Raw genomic sequence first — 22,826 nt, forward strand, 5'->3', positions numbered from 1 at the left:
ACATGAATAATGGATGTAATTTTTTTTCCCTGATTGTGTGTTTTCAGTTGGAATTTTCGACTTTTGCAATATTTGCCCTTTCTTCTTTCTTTTTGATTCCGTTGTTTTTGAATTTCATATTGCATCTCACCCGAAGCTCCGCTTTTCCCAGACATCATTCCATTTTTTTGATTTGTGTTGAAAAAACTTCTGTCCTCTTTATCAGAACAATCGGCCTTTGGATGTTATACCCAGGTCTTTGGTGTTTGGTTTCTTAGATTGTCATTTAGGGCATTATGTATTTCTATACATGGATATTCTGGTACATACTTGTTATCAGTGGCATAGCTACCATAGAGGCAGGGCAGGCAGCTGCTATGGGGCCCGTGCAGTAGGGGGGCCCAGGGGAGAAGGTAAGAACCATCCTGTGTCCTTCTGCTTAACCCCTTATATACTGCAGTGTGTAAGTGACACAATGTTCACTTACATGCTGCAACACAAAAAAAGGGGAGGAAATCTCTGCTTCACTGCTCTGATAACCTCTGACCTCTGCTCTCCAGCTGCAATCAAGTATGAAAATAAAGCTCCCTGTGCAGAGGTCAGAGGTTATCAGTGCAGGAGCAGTGAAACAGAGATCTCCTTGTCTTATGCTTTTTAACCCGTTTTTTGTGTTTCAACATGTAAGTGAACTTTGGGTCATTTACATACTGCAGTATACATGGCGTTAAGTAGAAGGTAGTCTGCTCCTGCACCTATGTAATTAACCATAAGGGCTCCTAATGGTCCCTTATAGTTAAATACAGTGACTGTCAGAGCAAGCAGGCAAGCAGAATTAGCTCTCTGCTCTGCCAGTCACTCTTGTGGCTACAGGCCACAAGAGATTTTATTTTAGGTAACATCACAAAATAAATATATATATATATGTATATATATATATATATAATGTATAGCTTTGTGTTGTGCGTAGAGTAGGGGGCCCTGCACAGTTTTTTGGGGCACCATGAATTCTCAGGTTTTTTAATTCCCTCTCTGAACGTCTAATGTTCCAGTGAGAAGTAGCTGCTTCTTAAGCAGGAGTGTCAAACTCAGGCCCTCCAATAAATAAATAATGGCACTGAAAATGCTAAGTAGTGTGTAGTTATAAGGCAAAGTGCTTACAATTGAAACAATGGAAAGGATTATACAATTCCGCCCAGAGAATGGCTGGGTAGCTAGATGTTGGTTGTTCCCAGCCAGCTGTGTGTAAAAATTGGGCCAAGAATAAACAACATAGGAAAGTGATATAAATGGTAAATATAAGGGTAGCCCAAGAAAGATGTCAAAAGATATAAAAAGGACTCCTGCAAAAAACAATAACCATTCCCCACTCATTTATAGTATAGGGTTGTTGCCAGGATAAGGACCAAAGGAGATTACAGTAGTACATCAACAGTCAATACACAGATGGTCATAGAAATTCTTTACGCTTTGCCCGTTCTATTGAAAGAATAAAGATCGGGTGAAGATTAAGTATTCTTAGGATGACAATTCTTCTTGCCATGAGCAAATAGTGTACAAGCTTTTATCCAGGGAAGATATATCAACTTAATGGCCAATCCTGCAAACAGTCCGGATCTCAATCTGATTGAAAACTTATGGCGACAATTTAGAAAATTGGTCCATGACAAGACTCCATTCTGTAAAGATGATCTGTCCACTGCACTCCTGGAAAGTCGGAGCCAGTTTAATGTAGAATATTGTTTATCATTAGTGAGGTCCGGGCCTCAAAGAGTCCAAGATGTAGTAAAAGCCAGAGGGAGGAAAAACAAAGTACTAATTGGGTGTTTTTGTATAATTCCATAATTTTCTTTGAGGTACTGTACATTAAATGGAACCAGACTGGTCAGCTATTAGACTAATGAAGAACTAAACTAAAGAAAGAAGTGGTGACCATCTTCTAATTGTAGAGATTGTAGAATTTTTGCCAAGGGTTTATCAGGCCATGTTTTTGTGGTGATATAACACGTAACCATGTTGTCAACTATCAGGAAGGGATATCGGGAAATTCAGTAAAGGGGAAAAAAAAAGTCGCCACAAACGTCTCCCACCTATTTTATAGGCCATGTACTAACTAATGCCATTTGAGTTAGAAATAGTATATACTGTATATGACCCCATACATCACATACACAAAAATGAACACATACTACACTCCAGACCCCTTAAACATAAACCTATAAAAATACAAAATTGTACTGCTTAGGGCCCTAAAGTAATAGGGACCTTAGTAGGGGGCCCTGGGGTTTGGTCCTGTGACATTGGGGTTGCAGGGACATTCTATGACCTCCCTTCCCTGCTTGCTCTCGCTTTGCGGGGTTAGCGGTCGCTGATCGACAGAGTTATGATTAAGTGTAGGGACTCATGTGGGCCAGGGGACCTGCACGTGGTACATGAGGCAATATGGTTTGAGGTGCAGCAGCTCCTTTCTCTCCATGTCCGTATTAGTATCGATGCACTGTACATTTGCTTGGTTTATTCATGAAGGACTTAAATTTTTTTTGCAGAAATCAAAAATACAGGCGATTTTAAGAAACTTTGTAATTGGGTTTATTAGCCGAAAAATGCGTTTTTATCAAGAAAAAGCAGTTTAAAGCTCTCCCCCCTGTCTTCATGGTTTTCTATGGAGAGGGGAGGGGTGGAGGGAGATAAGGCACCAAAACAGGACAACAAAGAGTTAATTTACAACTACATCACCGGGCTATCTCCTCTGAAGTCAGCACTGACCTCTCTGACCTCTGAATACCGGCTTTCACACAGCTCCCGCTGTGTAATCCTTTGTTCTCTGCTTTCTGCTGGCGACTAATCTCCCTCCTCCCCCCTCCCCTCTCCATACGTTACGCTGGGCTTGACTGATGTAAAAGAGTCGAGATTTCCTGATAATGAGCAGTAAAGGGGGGGGGGAGGCGGCTGGGGAAAGTCATTTTGAATGCAGATAATGGCATATTTGCCTATTAAACCTATTACAAAGTTTCTTAAAATCACCTGTACTATTGATTTCTGCAAAAATAAAATAAATAAAAAAAAAAAATATATATATATATATATATATATATATATATATATATATATAAATATATACATATATATATATATATATACACGACAGTGACACTTTAGGGCCCTATTACACCAGGCGATTATCGTCCGTATTTCCGTATTCGGGCGATTATTGTCCATTATGGATGATAATCGCTTGGTGTACTAGCTCCTGTGAAAAGGAATAGCTCCTGTGATGTCGGCTAAACCTTGTCTTTCAATATTTTGAAAATTTTTTGAAGAATAACGTCAGTCTGCTGGCTGTCCTATTACATGATAGGAGTGGTAGCAGCATACCGCTGCTATCTCCCATGGCCCCCCCCCCCTCCGCTCTTATCCGTGGGGAACAAGGAGAAAGTGAGAGCTGATCTGACAGGTCGGTGCCCGGTTGCTCCTCACCATCAGCCCGTGTAATAGGGCCTTTATCTAGCTAGTTATAAAGATCAGACACTCCGAAAGTAAACTAACAGCCATGATTTATATGACCAAAACTCCAACCCGGTCCATTTTAGCCCTGTTACAAATGTCTAACCATACAGTACCTCTGGAAAGTTCTTGAAAGATAGTGAAACATTCAGTGGAGAAGGGAGGCCACCGCGTCAAAGGTTTGCCAAACATCAAACTCGGAGTTAACCATTTTCAAGTTAATCCTAAAACCGATGTCAACAAAGTAAAAAGTTTCCGAACCCACCGCAAAGCACAGTGCCGTCCTTTTCCTATAAAGCCGCTCCGGGCAGGATATAATTGCAGGCTTATTTTAATACAACTATAAATATGCATCCTTTTATATAAAGCTTTAGTGGTGGACCGTGGAGGAAACATTTAAAGGAATGAAGATATTCATGGTGTTTTCCCTCCCGAAATGTTCCACTTTCCATCACGGAAAGGAAATCAGTCTCTTTTTTTTTTTTTTTGACTGCTGGGTTTGGCGTAATCCTCTGCAGCAGGTATCATGCTGATGAGAGCCGCTATTCGGCCTACAGTAGGAAGTAGGATGTAATAATAATACTTGCTGAGCGGTGACGGAACGTTCATCAGAATTTTCCCCCCCGTACTATGCACAGAAGGATCGCTTCGAGATTTTATCAAAAGAACGGTAATAAATGTGTTAGAAATAATTGCTTCTCGGTTAATCCGTGTCCTCCATTCCTGAGGTAGGGATCATAGGGTAGCGTACCTCTAGGAAGAGGAAAATATTTAATAGAAGCTCGCTGTGATTTCGCACAATAACCATATTACCTGTCTTACTTAGAACGTTTTTTTTTTTTTTTATAGCAGAGTTTAGGCTTATGTCTTTGCAGAGCTATATGTAGCCTTAGATTTTATACGTAGTATATCAGACACTTCTTTAGTTTGCACCACATGAACATCTGTTAGAAACAAACACTCTTTGTGACCCTGTAGTTTAATTTAAGCAAAATTTTGTAGCATTGGCACTGCACGCTCCAGATGGAAGGCAAAAGGGACTCGTAAACTGGAGTAATGAGGCAATGAAATTTGCTCCATATTAGTTCTTCCATCACTGCTAAAAGTGTTTGTTTTTGTCAGTGGGAACTGTGGAAAGAAGGCCACACATTAAATGTCCTGGGCTTCACCACTGTGTGTAATGTATAATACACTATACAGTAACCTGAGACCTGCACCTGTCCGTGTTCATGCTGTATATTATTTGTTTCCTTCACACTTTGGGGGAGATTTATCAAACATGGTGTAAAGTGAAACTGGCTCAGTCGCCCCTAGCAACCAATCAGATTCCACCTTTCATTCCTCACAGACTCTTTAGAAAATGAAAGGTGGAATCTGATTGGTTGCTAGGGGCAACTGGGCCAGTTTCACTTTACACCAGTTTGATAAATCTCCCCCTATATACCCATATATTGAAACTCAACATGCTGACACAGTGACGGACAAACGGCTTCCCTGATATGCATTGGACAGTCGCTGGATCCATTTATGTTAATCTGTTTAACCAATTAAAAACGTAATATTAAACATTTAATAAATCTTTAGAAATTCCAGTGAGCCATTGGGTATTGCCGCATCCGTTTATCTGTGTGCATTCATCTGTTTTACAATACTTACTGTAGGACATCACTTCTATAGGGCAGAAGTCATCAGATCAGAGGACCATGCACAGATATTAAAGGGGTTATCCAGCGCTACAAAAACATGGCCACTTTTCCCCCTACTGTTGTCTCCAGTTCAGGTGCGGTTTGCAATTAAGCTCCATTTACTTCAATGGAACGGAGTTTCAAAACCCCACCCAAACTGAAGACAACAGTAGGGGGAAAGTGGCCATGTTTTTGTAGCGCTGGATAACCCCTTTAAGGGTGCCTTCACACCTACCGGATCCACAGCGGATCTCACTTCTGCGGATTCGTAGCGAGAACCGCTGTGGATCCGGTACCATTCACCCCTATGATAGCACATACTCGCAGTGATTGACATACCGCTGTGAATATGTGCTTTAACCCCCCGATGTCGCAGCCCCGCCGCCGCATCCCCCCATGCCCGGCCGCATCCAGCAACCTGCATCCCCCCATCCCCGGCCGCATCCAGCAGCCCGCATCCCCCATCCCCGGCCGCATCCAGCAACCTGCATCCCCCCCATCCCCGGCCGCATCCAGCAGCCCGCATCCCCCATCCCCGGCCGCATCCAGCAACCTGCATCCCCCCCATCCCCGGCCGCATCCAGCAGCCCGCATCCCCCATCCCCGGCCGCATCCTGCAGCCCGCCGCCGAGAGCATGCAGTACCTGCTCGGCGGCGCGGCTGCAGTGAGGCGGAAGCCTCACTGCAGCCGCGCCACCGAGCAGGTAATGTGGGGGGATGCGGACGGGGATAGGGGATGCGGGCTGCTGGATGCGGCCAGGGATGGGGGGTTGCGGGTTGCGGGTTGCTGGATGCGGCCGGGGATGGGCTGATGCGGCTGGGGATAGGGGATGTGGGCTGCTGGATGCGGCCGGGGATGGGGGATGCGGCGGCGGGGCTGCGGACAGCGGGGCGTTAAAGCACATATTCACAGCGGGATATCAATCCTGCTGCGAGTATGTGCTATCATAGGGGTGAATTGATACTGGATCCGCAGCTAATCTCGCTGTGAATCCGCAGAAGTGAGATCCGCTGCGGATCCGGTAGGTGTGAAGGCACCCTAAAGGGGATCAGATCTAGGAGATAGTTATAACTGGGGATAAAGTCCTTATGGTTACATACTGTAATAAATAAATAAAGTATATGGCAAAATCATCTCTATACATTGCTTGCCATGACCTCAATATGCGTATAATACAGCTGTATACTATACATTTCAGGCCTACTGTAATATAGTGCCCCACAGAGGAGCTGGGGTCGCGGACCTCATAGGAAAAGGATGGTGCAGTAGCTGCAATAAAGTTTTCTCCAATGAAAGGAACATGGTTAACAAAGAAATATTAAAGTGACTCTGTACCTACAATCTGACCCCCCCCAACCACTTGTACCTTCGCATAGCTGTTTTTAATCCAAGATCTGTCCTGGGGTCCCTTCGGCAGGTGATGCAGTTATTGTCCTGAAAAACAACTTGCAGCGCTGTGTCAAACAGCCGTAGCCTAGAATATCTGTGCCCTAACTTTGCACCACCCCTCCGTCCCTCCTCCCCGCCCTCCCTATCATTAGGAATGCCCCTAGAACATTTTCTCCTGTCTGAACATTGCACAGGTGCCTTAATGATCCAGCCCATGTGCGGTGCTGACACAGGTGATGAATAGTAGAAAATCTGGCTGGAGCATTCCTAATGATGAAGAGGGGAGGAGGGACGGAGGGGTGGTGCAAAGTTAGGTCACAGGTATTCTAGGCCATGGCCGTTTGACACAGGGCTGCCAGTTTAAAAGTTGTTTTTCAGGACAATGACTGCATCACCTGCCGAACGGATCCCAGGACAGATCTTGGATTAAAAACAGCTATCTGATGGTACAAGCGGTTTGGGGGGGGGGGGGGGGGGCAGATTATGGGTATAGAGTCACTTTAAAGGGGTTATCCAGCGAAATTCTTTTTCTTTCAAATCAACTGGTTTCAGAATATTATATACATTTAAATTTTCCTTTTTAAAAAAAATCTTAAGTCTTCCCATACTTATCAGCTGCTGTATGTCCTGCAGGAAATGTTGTCTTCTTTTCAGTCTGACACAGTGCTCTCTGCTGCCACCTATATGCAGAAAATGTTTTCTATGGGGATTTGCTGCTGCTCTGCACAGTTCCTGACATGGACAGAGGTGGCAGCAGAGAGCACTGTGTCAGACCTAAAAGAATACACCACTTCCTGCAGGACTTATAGCAGCTAATAATTACTGGAAGACTTGAGATTTTAAATAGAAGTAATTTACAAATCTATATACAGTAACTTGACACCAGTTGATTTCAATTTTTTTCTTTTTTGCCCGAGTGCCCCTTTATGTGGCAAAAGTGGGAATAGAAATGTCCTAAGATCTTATACCATAGCAGCCTTAGACTGTGCGTATTCTGTAACAAAGTTAAGTTACAGGAAACCCCATTTAACAATACAGCTACCATCTGCAGCCTTTAGAAACATACTATACCTCTATGTGGCACTTTTATAGGGCTTACGTTTTGTGCTAATACGTTCCAGGCACAGGAAGCTGAACAGACCTGTGTAAAACGGTCACCTATACTATGTGCTTTTAATATTAAACCACAGGATTGCCATCTGAATCGCAAGAAAGACGTTACAAAGCCAACATTTCTTTTCCAACTCTAGTGTAAATCCTCGAGTAAATTAATAGTGGTTAAAATTATGTCCACAGCTGGTGCGCCAAATGCTAGACAGCCGACTTTCCTAAATACTCCGGTAGTATAATGTAATGTGTGTGTGCAATAGGAAGGTATAAACGGTTCCAGGATAGTCTGACGCAATGCCGGGAACTACTGTAATGTAACTAGGGATCAAACTGTAGATGTCATAGACCAATCTGCCTGAACATCCATCAAAGACTGAAAGTAGAAAGAGTATTAGTATATTAGGTAACCAGTTATACATTTCAGAACATGTGCATAGAGGTGAAGTTATAAGTGTATATTCATACATGTCAGATTTGTTGCAGAAATTTTTGGGAATGGAAATTAGTTCAAGGAGAAGAGGGATATGCACCCCTAATCTGAACCCACACATCTGCCCCTTTGTATTTGGAACACTCACCTTGATGAGAGCCAACCATGGTGACAGTTCCTTCCTGACTGCAAGGGGGCGCTCACCTAGCGGAAGGGAAAGAATCCGAGCATCACTATGTGTAATAGCGATGCATGACGATTGAACAAACACGATCAATATTGTAAGTGAGCACCGATCTGCATTTACTAAACCTGATAATAGTTTAGCAAAGGCTGCACGGACATCATTAGCGATGTCTGTGTAGCCCTTGCCCAAACACTTTGGGCAGCCCATGCCAAATACATTACCTGTTCTAATTCCCGGTGTTCTCCAGTGTCCTGGCACCGTGCGCTGTGGTTTCAGAGCAGCCTGCTGAGCTGACAGGTTGCTCAGCCAATTACTGGCCACGGTAGTCCCAGCCAGGGATTGGCTGAGCAGCCTGCCAGGTGAGACAGGCCGCAGTGCCAGGATGCATGCATAATGCAGGAAAACATCAGGAATGGGGACAGGTAATGTATTAGGTGTTTAGGCAAGGACTGCGTGGACATCGCTAAAGATGTCCGTGCAGCCTTTGTTAAACAATTATCAGGCCCAGTAAATGAGCGTCGGTCTAGCTGATTGGGGCTCGCTATCAATACTGATCGGGCCTTCATTGGCCCGTGTAATAGTACCCTTAGGCTCCATTCACACATTTAGTGGTTTTTCAGGAAAGTATATGATTCCTGCAATCATCCGCAACTTCATCCGCAGTCCGCAAAAAAAATTAATCTGTATTGCATCCGTATTTTTTGCGGATCAGCAAAGAAGGAGAAGGTAATAGTTAAATAAGTGGGAATGGTTTACCTTACAGACCTTTCTTCCGTAAAAATTACAGTGGGACAATGGGACAATCTGTGCCGCAATAATGGTACAGTATGAGCAGTCCAATAGGAATAAGTGGGCCCTGAATTGGTCCGGATCCACGATTACGAACAAACTTACGGAAAGTGTGAATGTAATCTTACCCCTGGGTCAATACCTATAGTGGCAGGATCAGCAAACAATAGGAAGACAGGGTACAGTCCAGGGTTCTACAACAACATAACAGAGAACGACATTACAATGCTCAGTTGTCTCGTCTCTTGATTTCGGTGTGAGCTTTGTGATCTTCAGCACCTAGGGAAAAGGTCTCAACCAAAGCTAATATAGGGGAGTCCAAAGCTTATTGTAATGTATCCTTATTAGAGATGAGCGAACCTGGAGCATGCTCGAGACGATCCAAACCCGAACTTTCGGCATTTGATTAGCGGTGGCTGCTGAACTTGGATAAAGCCCTAAGGCTATGTGGAAATCATGGATATAGTCATTGGCTGTATTCATGTTTTCCAGACAACCTTAGAGCTTTATCCAAGTTCAGCAGCCACCGCTAATCAAATACCGAACGTTCGGGTTCGGATGGACTCAAACCCGAACCCGGTTCGCTCATCTCTAATCCTTATATTGTTATATTGTATAACCAAAACGACACAAATAATTGCTAATTAGTAATTTTTCTACTACTGAGTGTATTACTATGACTATGCGAGCAGACATCTGACTTGCTAAGGAATATAAGACAATATAGAGTAGACTGATTTCAGGTTAACTGCAAATTCTGAAAATCCCTGTTAGAAATCCCTCTTATGCTAATCCTCCATACAAATTCCCCATCACGTCAGACCGAGACTTTAAATACTTTGTGTTTGATCCTGTAACCCAGAAATCAGATTTCCGCTGATTGATGGAGTGGATGGTTTAGATCCTTATAGTCGGTGTACTTGTTAGATAATACTTTGTTATTATTGAAGGCATTCTCTGGAGGTAAGGAGACAGGCAGTGGTGGTCTACCTCATTCCACAGACAATAATACTTTTTCTCTTAATGTGGATGAAAGATTCAATGTGAATGTGGCCATTGATTTCTATCTGGCATCTCTTGTAGACCACTGAACACTGGAAATAGATGAAAAACAAGACCATGACTAGCTTCAGTTCACTTAACCTCTTAAGGACATAGGACGTACCGGTACGTCCTATGTCCTCATTAGCACTTCAAAGCGGGGCCGCGCGGCGGCCCCGCTTTGAAGTGCCGCGATCCCGGGTGCCGCGTGTAGCCCGGGACCGCCGCTATTAGCGGGCACGGTCCGATCGCCGTGCCCGCTAATTAGCTAATCGGAGGCAGCTGTCAAAGTTGACAGCTGCCTCCGATTACCGGAGGCAACGTTTCCCTGGTGTCTAGTGGGGGAGATCGCTCCTCCGGGACCTTGTCCCGGAGGAGCGATCTCCGTTACTGATGCCGGCCGGGGACGCGTCCAAGATGGCGCCGTCCTCGGCTCGGCACTCGTTTGTTTCCGGCTGCAGCAGCCGAAAGCAAACGAGTGCCGATCTCATGGATCTCTGCAGCATATCTATGCTGCAGAGATCTCTATGAGAGATCAAAGTGTATATACTAGAAGTCCCCCAGGGGGGCTTCTAGTATATGTGTAAAAAAAAAAAAAAAAACGTGTTGTTAATAGTAAAAATCCCCCTCCCCTAATAAAAGTCTGAATCACCCCCCTTTTCCCAGGTTTTAAATAAAAGTAAACAAATAAATAAATAAACAAACATGTTTGGTATCGCCGCGTGCGTAATCGCCCGAACTATTAATTAATCACATTCCTGATCTCGTACGGTAAACGGCGTCAGCGCAAAAAAATCCCAAAGTGCAAAATTGCGCATTTTTGGTCGCATCAAATCCAGAAAAAATGTAATAAAAAGCGATCAAAAAGTCGTATATGCGCAATCAAGGTACCGATAGAAAGATCACATCATGGCGCAAAAATTGACACCTCGCACAGCCCCATAGACCAAAGGATAAAAGCGCTATAAGCCTGGGAATGGAGCGATTTTAAGGAATGTATATTGGTTAACAACGGTTTGAATTTTTTACAGGCCATCTGATACAATATAAGTTATACATGTTATATATCGTTTTAATCGTAACGACTTGAGGAACATGCATAACAAGTCAGTTTTACCCCAGGGCGAATGGCGTAAAAACACATTTCCCCCAAATAAAAGAAATGCGTTTTTTTTTTCAATTTCACCACACTTTGAATTTTTTTCTGGTTTCGCAGTGTACTTTATGCAAAAATTCAGCCTGTAATTGCAAAGTACAATTAGTGACGCAAGAAATAAGGGGTCATGTGGGTTTCTAGGTGGAAAAATGCAAGTGCTATGACCTTTTAAACACAAGGAGGAAAAACCGAAAACGTAAAAACGAAAATGGGCCATGTCCTTAAAGGGTTAAAGCGTAACTGTCATTTTCAGAAAACAATAAATATCTATAGTACAAGCGATTTTAAGAAACTCTATGATAGGTTTTATTTACCAAAAGAGTTTCCTTCTGTACTGAAAAGGCTGTTTTCCTAGGTCCCCCCCTCACTTCATAAGAAGCAGGATTTCTGTGTCCATTATGGTCTATGGAGAGGGGAGGGGCTGAGAGGAGTGACTGAGCACAGAGCAGTCCTGCACAGCACAACACCCTGCAATCTTCTTTCAGCAAGTTCCTAGATAAGCACTGACCTTTCTGACCTCCTCTGAATCCAGCGTTTTAGGTGCCCAGACAGTCTACAAACAGCTGACCATCATGTCTCTTCTTCCTGCTCACTCATCTTTCTCAGCCCCTCCCCCTTCCATAGGATATAATGGACACAGCAGAACCCGTCTTCACTGGCTTCTCTGTAATGAAGACGTGTTTGCCTGATAATGCACAGATAGGAAGTGAGGGGGGGAGGCTGGGAAATTACTTTTTGAGTACAGAAAAAGGCTTTTTTGCCTAATAAAATCTATTATTAAGTTTCTTAAAATCGCTTATACTGCTGATTTCGGCAAAAAAAAAATTTTACACTTTAAGGCCCTATGACACAAAGCAACTATCGGATGTGTTTGACTGATTATCGGAAGTAACGGCCGATAATCGCTTGGTGTACTAGCTAGTGTTAACAGGCAACGATCAGCCGACATGCACAATGTCCTTGTCTTTACCCATGTTGAAGAAAATGACAACAATAACGACAGTCTGCTGGCCCTCCCTTCATGTAATAAGAGCGGTGGCAGCAGACCACCGCTATCTCCTATGGGCCACCTGGACGATCTTAAGATCATCTGGGCAGCCCTTCCCGTAGCTCCCGCAGCTATTATTTCGGTGTGTAATAGCACCAACATCGAGTGGGGAACGAGGAGCAAGCAAGCGCTTATATGACGGGGTCAGCACTCGCTTGCCCCTAAGTATCGCCCTTTAGTCTCTACAGTTTTCTACAGTTTTAAAGGAGAAGTCTGTCATGGGGGGGGTAAAAAAAAATCCTTTCCGTCTGAGGATCGGGGAAAAACAATAAAGAAGGTATATTTACCTGTCCTGGTGCCCGCACAGCACCATGACCCGCTCCTCCGCAGATCTCCCCTGAAGCTATGTCACGACCTGGCTGATGGATGCCCTGCTCAGCCAGTCAGTGACTGGGGCGGGATACTGCTGCAGTCACTTATTGGCAGAGCGGGGTAAATCCTGTCCTTTAGTGACGTGGCAGCCGAGTCGTGATGTACTTCACCAGGGCCGGCGTCAGCACAGGGCTTACCTGGGCAAGTGCCGGGGCCCACAGCGCCTCTAGGGTCCCAGAGAGGGACAGGGGTACAGTGTTTTAATGTTCAGCCTGCTCACTGTAGTGGAGGGTGAGCGCTGAACATCAGAAGGCACAGGAGACAGAACAGGACATGCACAGATAGAAAAAAGAGTGAAGGACCTGATCACATGACCCACAGTTCCTCAACCTTACAGTGTGGAGAGCAGCCTGACAGAGAGAAAGAGGGAAAAGGCTCAGCTGTAAGCACTGTGTTAGTGTCTGAGTTTGTCAGTGTCAGTCAATGTCTGTGTCAGTCAGTCAGTGTCAGTCACTCAGTGTCTGTGTCAATAATGTGTGTTTGTGTAGAGATGTCTAAAGTGATTGTGCATGGCGGATGGATGTGGGGCCCACTGCGGCTCTGTCGCCCAAGGGTCCGCAAAAACCTGGAGCCAAACCAGTACCTCACAGCTGGGATAAAATGGCATCCGGTGGGGGACGGAAGCCTAGTAATGTGGCGTAACACAGGCACGAGGTCTGGTTAATATACGTTATTGCCCCCCCCCCCCTCCACCTGCCAAAAAAGAATTTTCACCCCACCCCCATCCCCCAGACTTCTCGTTTAAGTATTTATATGATATTGTTAAGACCTTATATGATATTGTAAAGACCTTATATGATATTGGTAAGCACCGTTGACAGCTGTTTTTTTTTACAGTCCTTTCTCACCATTAAGATAACACTTTTATTTTCCCATAAAAACATATACTGAATATGAGTGCCCTGTCATGGCCGCGCTCCTCTATTACAGGGCTAGTATCTCCTGACTTACAGCTGCGGAACCATAATTGGAAGGTTATACTTCTATGTTTAAGATGAGCTGAGGTCAATGGCTGTCAACTTTAGGAGCTGGAGATTTGTGGATCCACGCTTTATTATAGCAGAGAGTGGTACGGCCAGGATTACAATTTGCAGACCTGTCAAGGAGGACTGACCTACAACATAACTTCTCCCTGACCTGTACAATAGTTGTTAGTTAAAGAACATTAGGGTAAAAGAGTAGGACATAAAACGGACTGAAATGACCGGCATTCACCATTGTAGTGTACAGAGACACATGGCAGATTGGTTGCAGAAATTCTTGTAATTGTTTCATCCACCCGAGTGCAGAGAACTATGCACATGCTGCAGAAACATTGGAATGGATTGCTAAGTCTCAGAAATTTCTGCAATACTTCTCTCACCTTGACTTTTATTTAGGGTCTCCAATATAGAAAAAGTTCACCGGCACTACCTGTTTGCTAGGCTTAGTACAGGATGGGACTGTATGAATCAGTGTTTGTGGAGGTGCTGCTCATAAAAACCACTTAGTATTACATAGGTTTAGTCAAAAAAATAAGAAGAAAAGATGGAGGGCACTCACCATTTCATGTGCACTGTCTTTATTCCGCGTGTGATCAACAACAAAGTAGGCAGGTAAAATTCATGTCGGGCACGGAGGCCAAATATTCATCCGTGCATGCACTAGATGAGTCTAACCTGCTCATAGTAATGCAGTATGTGTCTTACCTTGCTCCTTGGCGTTGGTCCCACACTGTTAGTCGGGGTAAACTCCACTCCGGAGCACCTTTAGGAGCACTGCCACCCCACCCCCCACCTGTCAGAAATGTTATATGGTAATGTCAGGCCTACCTGCCGTGTTATATGGTAATGCCAGTGCCCTCGGACATACTGTCCGTTTGTCTGATAATTTTGGTGCGACCATCCCATGTCCATGACTTTCCCCAAATGGCAGATGTCAACGAAAAGATAGAACATTCTATGATAGAGGGAGATTTATCAAACATGGTGTAAAGTGACACTGGCTCAGTTGCCCCTAGCAACCAATCAGATTCCACCTTTCACTCCTCACAGACTATTTGGAAAATGAAAGGTGGAATCTGATTGGTTGCTAGGGGCAACTGAGACAGTTTCACTTTACACCATGGGGGAAATTTATCAAACATGGTGTAAAGTGAAATTGGCTCAGTTGCCCCTAGCAACCAATCAGATTCCACCTTTCATTTTCCAAAGAGTCTTTGAGGAGTGAAAGGTGGAATCTGATTGGTTGCTAGGGGCAACTGAGCCAGTTTCACTTTACACCATGCTTGATAAATCTCCCCCTGTATTCTCACCTGTTCTCTAGTATAAAATACTAACGCAGCGTCACAATTTCTTCCTTTGTGATCGTCCACCGTCAAATCCATGGCTATTGAATTATCTAATGGCTAACAGACTAGGTTCATGTTCAGGTATCATTTGCAATAGAACTAACCTATGGTAAGACATACCCTGCAACAGTGACACAAGCTCTCATGGGATGTTGGTTAATATAATTAATACAAGCTTTTTGTTTGCTATAATACATTTGATTCGAATACACTAACCACTCATAGTGAGATTATTGTGTGCTCATTGTGTTCTTTGCATTCTTTTGCTTATGCATCATGCTTTTTGTTATAACCTTTTAATACGGCATTAAATTATAATGACTTTTACAACTGCTTTCATGTTTCAATAAAGTTAGTGTTGAATTGTCCTACTATCGTGTATCCTAATTTGTGTTAAAGTGAATGTACAGAATAGAACGGTGCCATTGTAGGGGGGCCTGTACCGTGGACATTCATTGATATTTTGTCTACTATATATTGAGGTGCAGCCTACTTTTTCTATACTCAATTCCTTGTTTTTTTTGAACCGGTGAGGGTGGCCGTGGTGGTGATTCAGACAGTGAATAATCCTTTTCCTCTTTTCTTTATCCAGCAGCACACATAGTAATGATCATCTTTATACAGAATCTACTACTGATATTTTTTTTATTTCCTTTTTTGTGTTTATATGCACATTTCATTGAACAGTCCATATACTGTTTTATCGTGCAGTCTTTTGGCCATGTATTATATAGTTCACATGATTTCTAACCATGATTCTTTTCCAAAGGGAGAACCAGGATTTCTTGGCCCTCCTGGAGAACCTGGCCTACCGGGTTTACCAGGAACAAAGGTAAGAAATACTATATCTGTTTATCATAAGCCATCAACTCTCCTGACATGTCTGTATTTGTAAATACTTGTTTTCCATATCATATCCGTTCACATATTTTGTTATGTTAATTCTGTGTTATTTATTAAAGTGTCATTTAAAATATTTTTGCAGAAATTAATAGTACAAGCGGTTTTTAAAAACTCTGTAATAGGTTTTACTTTCTGTACTCAAAAAGCTGTTTTGCAGAAGGCAGACTGGTTTTCTTTAAGATTATATAAAGAATGACAATACGGTCTAAATTGTGCAGATATTTGCTTAAAGGGAATAATAAGGGCAGCATAAATAGTGATATAAATTCTGAACAGATCGGTGTATTATTTACTTTATTTTGTTCAGCCGTTCTCCTAATATGCAGGAGAATATGATTCTTGCCACACCCCTCCCCCCGTCCTCCAGCTGCTGATTGACAGTTGACTGCCTATACACAGCATGGATAGATAACTGCCAATCAGCACCTGTTGGGTGGAGTTTTCTGCTTCTCATGAATATACAGGACTACTTAGCTCATGCACATAATGGAGAGTACTACTTTTTGTCCATGTTATTTAGGAGGAGATCTCTGGATCAGCTGAACAGAATGATGTATCACTTACATTGTTCTGTGCAGCTGATCCAGAGATCTCCTCCTGAATAACACGGACAATAAGTAGTCCTCTCCATTATGTGCATGAGCTAAGTAGTCCTGGATATTCATGAGAAGCAGAAAACTCCACCCAACAGGTGCTGATTGGCAGTTATCTATCCATGCTGTGTATAGGCAGTCAATCAGCAGCTGGAGGACGGGGGAGGGGTGTGGCAAGAATCATATTCTCCTGCATATTAGGAGAACGGCTGAACAAAATAAAGTAAATAATACAACGATCTGTTCAGAGTTTATATCACTATTTATGCTGCCCTTATTGAGGCAGCATAAAGCTAGTGACAGATTCCCTTTAAGCAAATAGCTGCACAATTTAGACTGTATTGTCATTCTTTATATAAGTGATACATCATTCTGTTCAACTTCTCTGTCACTTATGCTACCCTGAGATAGGAGACCATAAACCTACTGACAGAGTCTCTTTAAGGTGGCCATACACATACTCAATAACTTTTGGTCGAACTCTCCCATCCTACACACACACACACACACACAAACATTCAAAACAAATGTTCAGTTTTTTTCTATGGAGAGAGGTAAGTCATAGTCAGATTGCTCTGGTGGTGGCTTAGTGCTCCCAGAACCAAAGGACCAAGCAGACGAAATTCAGTATTCTTGACATTAGATAAAAAACCGAACATAATGTTGGTGACATACAAATCAATCAATTTAAAAATAAATTATTATAGCATCTGATAGTAAAAAAAGAGTAAAGCTAAAGTAACGCTAATATAAAGTGATGATGTTGTGAGACCCAAAACCATATTGGAGATAGAATGCTTGAAATAGTTTGGAGTTGAGTTTGAGGTTACATGTGATTGTCGGAAAAGTCATTATTATTCATCAGCTCGTAGATTAGAATCATTTCATATCCGGTATCAGCCAGAAATCTAATGAGAATGTTATTGTCATGGGTTTTTTTTTGCTTTTTTTTAGGTTTCTCATGGGATTATTTTTTGGAAACTATATATTTATGAGTTCTTCTAAGTGCTTCTTGCCTATTAACTTAGTTTTGATTGTGAATTACTTTGAGAAAAGAGCCATTCAGATACATAGACAACGAAAGCGAATAAATCACTATGTTCCATATCCAATGCAATCAGGAGGGAAATGTCAGCAAACATGCCATTGTTGGTTGTTTTAGCAAATGCTGTAATTTACCCAACCTTCTGCGGTGATTACTCAAATGCCTTGATATCTTCTATTATTCTGAATTAGTAATATATATATATTTTTTTTTTATTTTTTTTATTTTTTTTTTATTTTTTTTTTGGTGCCATGTTCTCTATTTCACAAAATGTGCACCAGGCGGGGGTACACAGCATGATATGAAGGGGAGCCCCCCCCCCCCCCCCCCCCCGAACACACACACCAAATGTACTACGATTTACATTTGCACATGAGTGTAAATCTAGACTTAAAGGATACCTGTCATCCCCTGGGCCGGGGTGACAGGCTCCCGACCCCCCGTTAAAGCGCCCTATACTTACCTAATCGCGCCGGGTCCCGCTTCCTGATGTGGTCGGGTCACAGAGATTTCAGCTCCCGAAGCCCGGCGCGCGCGGTCACAGGAGAGTCCGATGCCCATAGAGAATGACGGACCATCGGACTCCCCATTCATTCTCTATGAGCGTCGGACTCTGCTGTGTGCGCGCACACCGGGCTTCGGGAGCTGAAATCTCCGTGACCCGACCGCATCAGGAAGCGGGACCCGGCGCGGTTAGGTGAGTATAGGGGGCTCTAGCGGGGGGTCAGGAGCCTGTCACCCCGGCACGGGGGGTGACAGGTCCTCTTTAATGCTATTGGCATTAATTTCTTTACACGTGTTAAAAGACATCGATCAGAAAACGTTGTGCATTTTGGCCAATCATTGCCTTTTAACACTACCTACTAGGCTGCGGTGGAGACTTATGAGGGGTGGGATACGCCAGTCTGGATAAATTCCCTTCCTAGTAATGGTCTTTGTTGATTTTTTTACTTCTACTCAACCACATTTCGACATTTTTGAGTGGTTTCATGGAAAGTGGGTTTTTTTCTTCTTTTTGTTGGAAAGACACCGCTCTTGTCTCCAGTGTGGGTGCAGGTTTTGTAATGCTGCGTTTACACGGAACGATTATATTGTGAATTTGCACGATAACGATCGAATTCGAACGATAAGCGACGAGCGAGAAATCGTTCATTTTAATCTTTGAACATGTTCTTAAATCGTCGTTGGTATTTCGCCTATGTGCTAGATGGGCTTAAACGATTTTTCCGTACAATATATCATTCCGTCTAAACGCTAATCGTTAAACAAAAAAAATTGTTACTTCGAAATGGTTAATTGCATGATCGGCGAATTATCGCTCTGTGTAAACGCAGCATAACTCAGTTCCATTGAAGTAAATGGAGCCTGATTGCAAACCACACCTGAACTGGAGACAAGAATGGTGCTGTCTCTAGAAGAAAGTGGCCATGTTTTTGTAGCACTGGATAACCCCTTTAAGGGGTTATCCAGCGCTACAAAAACATGGCTACTTTTCCCCCTCTCTTGTCTCCACTTCAGGTGTGGTTTGCAATTAAGCTCCATTTACTTAAATGGAACTGAGTTCCAAACCCCACCCAATCTGGAGACAAGAGAGGGGATAAGTGGCCATGTTTTTGTAGCGCTGGATAGCCCCTTTAAAGTGGTCATGTGTATGGAGAGGCGCTCTATTATATTGGTAAAGAGAAATAATCTTGGGAAATAAGACTTTAAGCTTATTAGGGAGTATGTGATGTATGTACATTTGTATTCATAGGGAGAACGTGGTGAACTTGGACCTCCAGGAAGAGGGGAAAGAGGTCTCCCAGGAGTCCCAGGTCCAAAGGTACGTCCGCTGAGTGTACACCGGGTGTTCTCTGGAAGATTCATAAAATTAAACTTATTAGTCTATCCCATAAATCATGCATGTGACTACATTACTCCACAATGGATAATAAATATTCATTTTATTGTCTTCCCCCGGCATTAATTATATCAGGCGAGATTCCCGTTTTATTAGCCCGTTCATAAATTCTTGAGATTTCTTAAGCCGTGCTCCCATGTAATCATCGTCCAGGAGAGCCCATGTTTACACCTTGTGGTGTAGAATGTCATAAAAGTGGTGATATATTAAGTGGCCTCCTTGACATGTCTGAATACCTTCCAATAATTGCTTGTTACCTCTATGCAATATCCCTTAACTACAGTCGTGAACTTGTGCCGTGAACTTTCCTCAGCCGTACATCACCAGTGCGTTTACCGTATAAGACTTATCATGGGAGACGCGGATATCTCCTTCAGCTTGTAAATTCCTGAATAAAGGATTATGGCTATAAGATTTATTGTATCTTTTCTCCTTCTCTCCCATTGTATAATCCCAACATGAACAATGATATTCAGATTATTTTTGATTTATGACTGTAACTTATGCTGACAGCCATAATGATTGCCCCGACCGTACAGCAAACCATATATTTATTCACCTCTTCTCTTATTTACTTCAATAGCAGTTGAGGCTGCAGTACCGAGGCTTGCTCTCCTAATACACAGTATGGAGCCAACTGCTTCCAACTCAGAAATACTCAGTGGGGTACAGACACCTAAGAGCTGGGGTGCTAGGGTCTATACCCCATCATCCACCTATTAAAGGGGTTGTATAAAAATCAACTTTCAAATCAACTGGTTTCAGCAAGATATATAGATTTGTAATTTACTTCTATTTAAAAATCTCTAGTCTTCCCATATTTATCAGCTGCTGTATGTCCTGCAGGAAGAGGTGTTTTCTTTCCAGTCTGACACAGTGCTCTCTGCTGCCACCTCTGTCCATGTCAGGAACTTACATCAAATCCTCATAGAAAACCTCTTCTGCTCTGGACAGTTCCTGACATGGACAGACGTGGCAGCAGAGAGCACTGTATTATATGGAAAAGAAAACACCACTTCCTGCAGGATATACAGCAGCTGATAAGTATGGGAAAACTTGAGATTTTTAAATAGAAGGAAATTACTAATCTATATGACTTTCTGAAACCAGTCAATAGTCAATCAATAGTTTGTTTACCTGGAAAATCCCTAATCATAAAGTAGGAGCCAAAAGTTTGCATCATCGTGTTCAAAATCCCATCATGATAAAAGTGCTGAAAAATACAGGTCAAAGTTTGGCCTTAGATATGAGCAAACCTCAAGCACGCTTGGGTTCATCTGGACCCGAGCGTGCAGGATTTGATGGCTGAAGAAGTTGGATGAAGCCCTAAGGCTGGCTGGAGAATATGGATACAGCCATAGCCTAGGACGGCATCCAACTTCACCGCTGTCAGGAGTCAAATGCCAGAGAACGTTCGGCACGTCCACTCAACGCTACTCGCAGTAACACTTTTACCTCTGACTTCAATGTCCAGCAGTTTCCCTAACTGCAGTATCCTACCTAATCTTTAACCCTTTCTAGCATGTTCCACTTTTGAACTGTACACATCTCAGATCTAGAGCTCGTTTAATTTCTCTATTACCGTCTTCATCCCCAGTCTTTTTTTGCTTACTTTTCTAAACTTTGCATGCCGCAGGGAGAAACTGGTGAATCTGGAAATAGAGGCCCTAAAGGGTCAAAGGTCAGTAGCTTGTTATTTTCCTTGACCGTATGCCTGTGTATTGCTTAACAGAATATGTATATCGATTGAAATGAATTGCTATTAACAAATTGCATATGCAAGGGTGCATCCTCTTCTGAATATTTCAGTCTTTTACTATGGCTCCTCCTAGTGGCCGAAGCATGTAATTACAGCTGGTTCGCCTATACGGTTGTTTTCATATATCTTTTCATCAACATTTCATCTTTTTTTTTTTTTGTAAAATTGAGCTAATATTAATCTATGAGACTATTGACAAGAGCATATAAATTACCTAAGCGCTTTTAAAATTTTACCCATGTTTCACATGAAAACACCCTTTGAAATACAGATGTATACGATCCATATTTAATCTGTATTGTATCAGTATGTCATCAATATTTCATCTGTATTGTATATTCCTGAGTGGCGGTCAATGCGCTTTAGTTTCCTGCCTAGAAGTATTACTGATCCGCAATACTGATGACATACTGGTGCATTAGCAGCTGCATTGCAGACACTTAGTAGAACTTTTGTGTGGCCTAATTTATTTTCACAATCGAGGAAAAGAAATAGGTAGATTTTAGGAACATTTACAATGGGGAAAACGTTGCAACCAATGAGATTACTGAGGTGAGTATTGACTGTTAGGCTAGGTTCACACAGTTTTTTTTTTCATCTGTTTTTTTAATCGTTTTTTTGCAAAAAAATGATGGAAAACGGATCTGTTTTGATCAGTTTTGCCATTGACTTATATAATAAAAGATCAAATTTCATCCGTTTTTTTAATGTACAGAAAAATGTCGTCGACATTAAAATTAAAAAAATGGATGCGTTTTGATCCGTTCTTTTAATAATGGAAGTCAATGGAAAAACGGATGCACACAAATGCACACTACCTTTTTGCCATCCTTTTTTTTCATCCGCTTTTACAAAAAACGGATGAAAAAACACAGTTCCGTTTAAAATAACGTCCGTTATTTTGAGTCTAAAATAACGGACGTCATTTAGCTGTCTGGCCTCTCCTGGTGTTTGCACATTAGTTACGCGGTAAAAAAGTCAGTTATTCAATGCATTGGGTGCATTTGGCGTCCGTCTTCCCATTGACTTCAATGCATTGCCATTGCAATCGGTTAAATCGCGGCAAAAACTGACGTTTTTTTTAAATATCAGAATCGGGCGCCTTTTCTTTAATTTTGATGTTGTGTGAACATAATAAAACAGATGCACACAAATGCATTTTTTTTTTTACAAAAAACGGATGAAGAAAAAAAACGGATTGCAAAAACGTAATGTGAACCCAGCCTTAGTGAAACATGCACAGATGTAAATGAATCAGATCTACAGTATATTCTGCAGATCAGACAAACCCTTTAGGAAACTGCAAAAATAATATGAGAGTCAGTAACAAGCACATGTTTCCTTTTGTTTCGCTTTGTTGATTCGCATCTACATCGACATGACCAGAGAATTTATTATTACATCCTCCTGCACACAGAAGTAATATGAACAAGATATCTGTAGCAAGATACAGTTCTATACACAAAGCACATATGAACCTTGATGGAGTGTAATGCAAGAATGTTGGGGGAAAAAAGATAATGCTATTAATCAGGAAGCGTATGTCCCAGCTGAATAACAATAGCTGCTTGGCACAGATCCATCCTATTAGGTTCCTGTATTCCCTCAA

The 22,826-nt window shown here is 42.5% G+C and overlaps 1 protein-coding gene across 1 annotated transcript in view; it reads left to right on the plus strand.

Moving 5' to 3' along the window:
- The window catches only part of COL25A1 (collagen type XXV alpha 1 chain), a 127,326-nt gene that overhangs the window by 54,067 nt on the left and 50,433 nt on the right, over positions 1–22,826 (plus strand). Inside the window, exons 17-19 of the mRNA XM_069976212.1 lie at positions 15,787–15,849; positions 19,312–19,380; positions 21,095–21,139. Of these exons, the coding sequence (XP_069832313.1) occupies positions 15,787–15,849; positions 19,312–19,380; positions 21,095–21,139 (177 nt within the window). The remainder of the gene's footprint in view (positions 1–15,786; positions 15,850–19,311; positions 19,381–21,094; positions 21,140–22,826) is intronic.

The sequence above is a fragment of the Dendropsophus ebraccatus genome, chromosome 7 (genome assembly GCF_027789765.1).
Source record: "Dendropsophus ebraccatus isolate aDenEbr1 chromosome 7, aDenEbr1.pat, whole genome shotgun sequence".
In the NCBI taxonomy this organism is placed as follows: domain Eukaryota; kingdom Metazoa; phylum Chordata; class Amphibia; order Anura; family Hylidae; genus Dendropsophus; species Dendropsophus ebraccatus.